General features: G+C 63.7%; 2 protein-coding genes across 2 annotated transcripts in view; one reads left to right on the top strand and one right to left on the bottom strand.

Annotated features, from left to right (window-relative positions):
* PDYN (prodynorphin) overlaps positions 1–348 on the bottom strand; it is a 1010-nt gene extending 662 nt beyond the window's left edge. The window contains exon 1 of the mRNA XM_010569439.1: positions 220–348. Coding sequence (XP_010567741.1) covers positions 220–348 — 129 coding nt within the window. The remainder of the gene's footprint in view (positions 1–219) is intronic.
* A 5089-nt stretch (positions 349–5437) lies between these two features.
* The window catches only part of STK35 (serine/threonine kinase 35), a 21626-nt gene continuing 18754 nt past the window's right edge, over positions 5438–8309 (top strand). The window contains exon 1 of the mRNA XM_010569758.1: positions 5438–5555. Within this exon, the coding sequence (XP_010568060.1) occupies positions 5438–5555 (118 nt within the window). The remainder of the gene's footprint in view (positions 5556–8309) is intronic.

Raw genomic sequence — 8309 nt, forward strand, 5'->3', positions numbered from 1 at the left:
CACCTTCCTCCCACCCCACCCAGGAGTCCGTGCCCGCCGTGCCACCAGGCTCAGCGAGGAGCCGAAGCTTGCACGTTCCCAGCACCCTGGGGTGCCCACGACCACCACCCCAGCAGCACCCAGCTCTGCCAACCATGCACCGGCACCCGCGATGCCCCCAATGCTGTGATTCCCCCCGCCTCCGACCCTGGCTAACGACTGCACGGGGCCAGCACTCACCAGGGGCCTGACGCTGGTGTCGGCACCGCGGGTCTGGACCGCGCAGAGGGAGCACTGGGTCACGCAGTTGGCGGATGCCGCCGCGGCCAGGGAGAGGCAGAACGCCAGCGCCAGCGCCCGCCGCGCCATCTCACCCCGCAACCGCTGCCTGGGGAGGGAGAGACAGCATGGAGCCCGTCACCCTCCCCGCGCCAGCCCCGGGGAGCCCATCGCCCCCCCGCTGGCACCCTCGTCGTGGGGCACCCACCGCCTCCACCTTGCCATTGCTCCTGGGGACATGCACCGGGACCTGTGCCCGTGCCTGCGGGACTCACCTCCGGGTGCTGCTCCTGGGTCCCAGGCAAGGAGAGAAGGGGACAGGAGTGACCGGCGGGGATGCCGCAGGATGTGATCCCTTACCCTGGCTGCAGCCTGGTCCTTGGTACAAGCCCTGAGCCGTGGCGAGGCCACCGAGGTCCCCGGGGCAGGGACCACCATCCCATCCCATCCCATCCCATCCCAGCCCATCCCATCCCATCCCATCCATCTCCTCCATTGCTCCTTCCATACCATTAGAAAGAACCCCCCCTTTTTTTTCTTTAGCACTGAGTTTCTCTGCAATATTGCGATCGCCGCGTTCACGTGGTACAGAGGGGATGAATCACCAGCTCTCCCCCTTGGCCTTGGGGAAGAAAAACACCATGATCGGAGCCGCCAGCAGAAAGGGGACAGGGATGCCATCACCCGCTACAGACTCACCCCAGGCTGCTGCACCCCATGCCAGGGCAGCTCCGGTTCCCCTCCCTCCCACCCGCCACTTCTGCCGGGCTGGTGCAGCAGGAGGGAGGGGGAAAAAGCCAGATTTCAGGTCCGAGCCTACCTGCAAGCCACGATCACTGTCCTTCAGCCTGCCAGGAGCCATGCCAGAGCCTCTCACCTCCACGGACGAGGCCAGGGAGGGCTGAATACGCTGTGCAACGGCTGGGAGAGGGGCTGTGCCAGCGGCAGCGCCTGGTGCCGCTCCAGAACCCCTTGGGCAAGGCTGGAGAGGCCGGTGCCAGCTCCGGCTGCAGTGCCATGGGACTGCGGTGCCGCCAGGACCACGACGGCCCTGGAAGCAAAAGCTGACCCCAACGGGATGTGCTGGCAGCAAACACCCGCCTGCCTCCTGGACTGCTTTTATCTGGGGTGGAAAGGCATGACCCAGAGGGATCTGTTACACATTAATGACGCATATTAGAGACTATTGTATTCGCCAGCAGTATCTGCTAATGTACTGTAATTGGTACTGATGAAGAAATGTTAATGCCACAGTATTAATTCATGCTAGATTAAAATTTAATTTGAATTATCTGCAGCATCGTGTGTCAAGCTGTCTGCATTCCTCGGCTGCACCGCGCACCGGCTCTGTGCAGCCCTCTAAGCACATCACCTCCACTCGCCCTGGCAGACCAGCAGGCACCAGGGCAGGCAGATGCCCAGGATGGGCACAAGCGACACGGGACCTCAGCCAGCCCTCGCCACTGAGACACAGCGACGGTCCCTTATCGCCTCACCGCCACCAAGACAGCACCGATGAGCGAGGACTCACCGGCCGCGCAGGTAGGTGCCAGCTCAGAACCGAGGGGAACGAAGCTCCCAAGAACAACTGCCGGCTGCTTCCCAGCAGCCCCACAGGGAATCTTTTTCCCTGCTTTTTTTCCCCACCCGCTTCCCTCCCTTGCCCCTGCCATGCTCCTCTGCTGCCAGCAGCCCCGCGGGTGCCACTGGAGCAGCGTGCAGGGACCGCACCAGCAATGTTCACCCCATACGTGTCCAGCAGCCGGGGAACAAGCTGCAAGCATGACTGGCACTGCACAGCTCCATCCTCTGGCATTTTGGACACGGTGTGTCCCATCCCTGTCACCCAGCACCCAAGCCCTGCAGCAGCCAGAGGACTTCATGGCTCTCAGGGGAGCTGCAGCTCTCCGGGGCACAGCTCCAAGGAGATTCCATGCGCGGGCATCCCGGGATACCCCGCTGCAAACATACCTTGTCCAGGCGGTGCCACGAATGTCCCCGCAGCGCTCTGCCTGCTCCTGTGGCTGGGGTTGGGGGGGAACTGGCAAAACTGGGGCAGGAAAAGGGGAGGAAAACAAAGGGCTTTGGACAAAAGCGAAAAGCAGCAGCACACAAAGGGAGGAAGAAGAAAAGCAGAGTTAGAGCTCGATCCCGCATTGCTTGCAGAGTTAGTGTGTTACTTGGAGGAGCCCCAAGGCTCCAGAGCCGTCTCTCCTGCAGAAATGCCTCGACAGGATCGTGCCAGCGTCCGGCAATACCAGCGGTGGGTCCCGGCCGTTGCGGCCACGCTCAGCGCATCCTACCTGCCCCAGGCGTCTGCTGGGGTCCCCTCTTCCCCCGTCCCGTTTCCACTTGAGTGTTCAGTGCCTCGGCTTTGCTAGTGTGTGGAAAAGCCCCAAGTTGCATCCGTGCGCCCCAGAGGCCAGTTACAGACTCGGTGACCCAAGGAGGGATGGGGAATCGGGACTGTGTGTGCCAGGCAGCCCAGAGACCGACCCCCCCATCATGATTAACCTGTGATTATTTCTAGTGAGGGATGGGAACAGCTCTCCCAGGCTGAGCAGATCTCTCCTCCCACACAGGTCTAACTCAGGCAGGTTAGGACCCTGCAGGTATTTCTGGTGGAGAAGAAGAATCACCGTCCAGCAGTTCCTTTCCTCACCCTTAAAAATGACCTGGAAACACCTTCAGGACAAGGCTTCCAAAAAAAGCTGATGACTTTTGGAACAGAATCGCAGCAAAACCCAGCACTGCGGCCGCCGCTGCTGCTTGAGCCAAGGTGGGGGAGACAGAAACCTCCCCCCCATCCTCTCCCCCTCCGAGCCCCGGGTGTCCCCGCTGCCAGGGTGGCAGACATATGGCATCGGCATCGAAACGAACCCCAGCAAAACTCTGGACACCGGTTCATGGGCTACGAAACCGCACGAGGGACAAGAGGACCACCTGCAGCCAGGCGGGAGCCCCTCAAAATAACGCAACGAGCCCAACCGCCAGCCACTCTCGGCACTGCGGCTCAGTGTGGGGGGGGTGTTTTTAAACAGAGTCACTCTTTGGTGAGCAGAAGCAATAGCCCGGCTGCGCCCGCGCGATGGGAGCAGGACAGTGACCCCGGCAGCCCTACCTGCCGCTGCTCCCCGTCCCGCCGAGTCAGGACAAGTCGTGGGGTGGTGGGTGTCCCTCCGTGGGCGTCAGGCTGAGCCGGTCATCGGTGACGGTGGCAAGGCCACGCTGGCTGGTGGCCACGCGGCGGTACCCGGGTTGCCCACCGGACTCGCCGCCCGCCGGCTCCCAGCCCGCTTTTATGGCCACCGAGTCTCCTCCTGCAGAGGGGCCCGGCTGCGTTCGGCACCGCGGAGCCAATCGGGGCGAGGGAAAGCTGTGAATAATCAGCCTCGCAGCATCCTCGCCACCTCCCCAGCAGGCTCTCCTGCTGTGCCGGGGCCTCCTTGCAGCCCCCCCCGGCGACCTGGGTGCATGTTCTGCTGCTGCACTGCTGCCGGCTGCATCCCTCGGGGCCCCCCCATCAGCACCAGCTTCGGTCCTCGGGGCTGAAACGCGTGCCCCAAACATGGGAGGTGGCAGGGGACCGGGATGGGGGTCCGTCTCCCCCCCCCCAACCTGCATGCTGGAGTTTGGCTGCTGGGGGTGTGAATCCCCTCCCTGGGTACCAAATTCAGATCCTGTCCAAGAAGAAGGGGGGGGGTGTGAAGCCCTGACCCTCCCCAACCCGCTCCCCAGGCTGGGGACAGGCAGTGTCCTCGTGGCGATGCTGGGGAGAGGAGTGATCCCATCTGAAGCCACTGGGAAGAGCAAGAGGGTCTTCATGCCCCGGAAAGGCTGGTGTGTCCCCCCCCCCCCAACCCAGCCGTGGTTGGGCAGCAAAGCCCTCGCACGGAAACCCCCCACCTCCGCACCGACAGGGCTCGGACCCCCACCCTCTCCCCTGGGGACAAAGCCAAAGAGATGAGCCAAAGGGGCTGGGGGAGCGGGGTGGGGGGACAGAGACCCCCACACACCTTCCCTGCTCAGCCGCGATTCCTGTTCACATCTTTCCAAGCGTGATTCAGGGGTGAAGGACGGCAGCACTGGGCAATGCCACTCCCCACCCCCCAAGCCCATGCACCACCGTCCCTCTGCGCCATATCACGACAAAGGTGGGGGTCCGGGGTGCAGACCCCGCGGGGCCAGGCCAGCCCTTCCCATCCCCTGCAGCCCCGGTGGGTGCGAGCGCATCCCATGTGCCGCCGGCAGCGCAGCCCGTCCTCTCACCTTGAAGACGGAGCTATTTTTATCGGAGCTCAAGAGGGATGTTTCCCAGCAACCTGCCTTTCTCCCCAGCTTGAACACCAGCTGCCGGACCTGGTGCCCCCTGCTCAGCCCTCCCAGTGCCGGTAAAGGGCATGGGGGCTATCGGCATGGCCGGGACCCTCCGCTGGGCACCCGGCAGCCACAGCCGGGCAAGCAGAGCAGCCTGCGCCAGCCGCCTGTGGTCCCCCATCCCCAAGGCTGGTGGCTGCCTCCGCTAGCACCCAGGTTTGGGGTGCCGGGCTCTGCTCCCCAGAAAGTACGTGGGACCCCACAGCTTTTGCTCGGAGGTGCATTTTAGCTCACCCAGGGCTGTACCAGCATGGAGGGGCCAAGGGAGCAGGGCAAGGGTGGGGGGGTGAGGCAAGGGCAGAGCATCCTGCATCTCCCCAGGGCTGACGGAGGAGATGTCCCCTGCGGGATCCATCCTGGGAGGTGGCAGTGCTGCGGCGAGGAGGGGACAGACTTCGGGCCCCACGGGGGGCAAGGGCAGAGGACAGCCATGATCCCCCCCTCGCTGCGGTGTGCCGGGCTGTGCAAGCACAGAACAAAGCCGAGAAGAATAAAACGCAGCTGCAAACCACTACAGACTCCCTCAGCCAGGGGCCGCGGGCATCCCCCGGGCAGGTTTAACCCTTGTTGCCAGGACTAGTGGTCCTGTAAGTACCGCAGACATGGTGGCGAGAAGCATTTCTTACACCAAACCCATTATTTCTAACAAATAACCCTCCTAATCCCATGAAGTCCGTCCCTAAAGCCTGGCCTCCCTGGTTCAATTACGCAGGCAAACGGCCCCGTCCAGGAGCCACGTCTCTGGGTGACGGCAATAGCATCTCCCCAAAGGATGCTATTGCCTGCCCGAGGACCACGGAGCATGGAGGGGAGCAGCGTGGCCACAGCTGCCGCCAGCTCCTCACCCCGAAAGCAGACCTGCTTGCAAGCACCCCCTCGGAGCCCAACGGGCCGGGGTGCAGCTGCCTTCCCCGAGCAGGGTAATTGCACCGGAGGGAGATGCTCTTCTGGAGATGGAGCAAACCCCACCGGCGCAGAGAGAAAAGTCATTTGTAATAAGGTTCCTTCCTCAGGGCTGGTTCCCTTTGCTCCAGGAGGGAGGTTGAGTTACTCCTGTCCCTTGAGCAGAGTCGTCTTATTTTCTACGTGTGCCGCAGATGCGATGAGCTGGGCAAGAGGGTCCTCCCTGGGGCCAGTCGCGGTCCAGGCAGGTGTGGGGGGTGACAGGGTCGTGTGTGTCGTCGTCCCCCCCTTGGGAAAGGAGCTGGGAGCGAGCCCACCCACCAGCAAGTTTAATTAATATTCATCTGTCGCTTCCTAATGGGAAACTGTCTCTGAGTCACACTGACATTTCCCTGGGACAATGGTAATTAAGCACCTGGGTAAGAGAAATGTGCGGTAATAGAAAAGTTAAGTTTTCTTAACTACATGAGTGAAAAGCGGGTTTGGTGAGGACAGGGACGAGCGTGCATGTGTACCAGGCTCCTGCGAAAGCAAGTGGGAGTTAATGGCAGCTAACGTCACACGGCGCTGCCACTCTGCCCTGACACCCCCAGCCCCTCCCCGGGGGGCTCACCCCCAGACCAGACAGGGCACCTCAAGGGTGTCCAGCTCCCCATTCTGGGATGGGGTAAATCATCCCTACGGGTGGGATGAGCTCTGCCAGCCGCCTGGGCTGTCCTCGAGCAGGGGGACCACGACCCAGCGCTGCCAGCAGGCGCATCCCATGGGACAGCAGTCGTTCCGCTGCGGTTCCTCCAGCACCGTCAGCTTTATCCTATTGAGTGGGACAGGACTTTTCCAGAAACGGCTCCATTGCTCACTCTCTCTCCTGGCCCTAAAGCGATGCGGGCAGGGCAGAAAAGCGGCCTTTTTGCAGGTAGATGCAGGCATGGGGCAGCAAGGGCTGCCTGCAGCTGCTGCCGGGCTGCGGGGCGAGGGGTGCGCCGGCTGTATTTCATGGGCCATGGGAGGCCCCGACAGCTCTGTGGGGAGAACTGAGGAGGGGGGCTAAACCCAGGTGGGGGTCTGCTCCCAACTGTTCATGGGAGCCGTGCAGTCTCTGATTGACCGCAACAGCACCGGAGTGAACCCCCGGCAGCTGCGCTGGCGCAATCAAGGCAGATGCCAGGTGGGCAGCGCGGAGCCGTGGGAGGTCACTGCTGCAGTGGACGCAGCAGCTGGCAGAAGAGTGGCGTGGGACCAGGAGCCAACGCAGCCCCTGCCTGTGTCACGTCGCAGTGGCTTGAGGTCACCACGCAGCCCAGGCGGGCACACGTGCAGGCACGCGGTGACCTCCCTGCGTGGGCTGGCGGCACAAGTGGCCACTCGACGCCGGTAGAGAAAGCGGAGCCCACGTAAACACGGCGTAGTCATGCCGCTGCCATCGTCCCCGCCGCCGGCACGCACCGCGCCAGGCTGCTGAGCGGCACCAGGAGCACGGGGCTGCAGCACGGCCCCCCTTGTTTCCCGGCCCAGGAGGTGAAGTGACTCCATTTAAAAGCAAACTGAGTTCAAACCACTTGCAGGAGCTGCAGCCTGCATCGTGCCACCACGCTGCAGAGGGTCAGCCGCGCCGTGGGAGCCATCGCCCGTCCCACACACCAAGCCCTGGGTACCGGTGGCTCCGGAGGTCTCCGTCCCCCCCAAGGCGGACGCACACACCAGCATGACGCAGCCCAGAGCTGCTGCGGGCTGTGTGATCGCAGCGGCACATGCCTCAGAAGTGAGTCAAGAAACCAGTCATTTTTAGAGCTCCTTTGTAAACCGGCTCTCCTTGACCGTCCGCAGAGTGTCAGCTGCTAACGTCACCCGTGCGGGGGGCAGGAAAATGTGGGAAAAGCAGCTTGAAGAAAAACTGTTAGGGGTTTGATTGCCATTCCCCCCCAACAAGCCCATGGGGAGCGGCATGGCAGCTCGCAAAGCTCCCAGCCCCAGCGGCCCGGTGGCAGGATTAGACACCCCCCCCCTCCCTGCACCACCCGGGGTGGACAGATGCTCGTGAAATCCCCAGCTGGGGGGGTGAAGAGCAGTTTGGGGATGGCGTGCAGGACAGGGACCCCTGCGGGGGGACACGGCCATCCAACACCACCTGCCCACGGGAACAACGTGTCCAAACCAGGCCCGTGGGGAGCCAGGACCCGAGTCACAGGGGACGTGGTCATCCTGGTGGGGCTCCCACCCGGCCCCCAGTGTACGGCATTCACCGTGCCCTGGTTTTGGTGACCGATGCATTTCCCACGGGCACCCACCCAGTGGGTGCTGGGCCACCCACGCCAGCCTGCCGGGCCCCAAAATCCCCCGCTGCACCAACACCCGCCCGGTCCCGGCCCCCAGGGCGGCGGGGCGACGTCCCCCGGGATCTCAGCGACTTTCCCGGGAAACTTCCAGCTGGAGCCCCGGGAGCGGGGATCGGACCATCCCCGGTAGGGCCCGGGAAGGGTCCCCGAACGCCACCGGGGCTCTCAAACCGGCCCCGAGCCCCCGCTCTCGCCCTTCCCGGTACGGCTGTACAGCTCCGGTGCACCGACACCCGTCCCGTCCCGGCTACCGCCAGTGCTGCCGGTAGACGGCCCCCGGGGGCCATCACCCCCCTCCCCGGTGCACCGACCGTCCCGTTGGGGTGGGAGGGGGGCGGGTCACCCCCGCCGTTACATAAGGGGTTACGTCAGGACGCGCAGCCCCGCTCTTATCCCGCCGCCGCCGCCCCGCCCAGCCCGTTCACACGCCGCCGC

This window comes from Haliaeetus leucocephalus, unplaced genomic scaffold, assembly GCF_000737465.1.
Source record: "Haliaeetus leucocephalus isolate CR32 unplaced genomic scaffold, Haliaeetus_leucocephalus-4.0 Scaffold273, whole genome shotgun sequence".
Taxonomy (NCBI): domain Eukaryota; kingdom Metazoa; phylum Chordata; class Aves; order Accipitriformes; family Accipitridae; genus Haliaeetus; species Haliaeetus leucocephalus.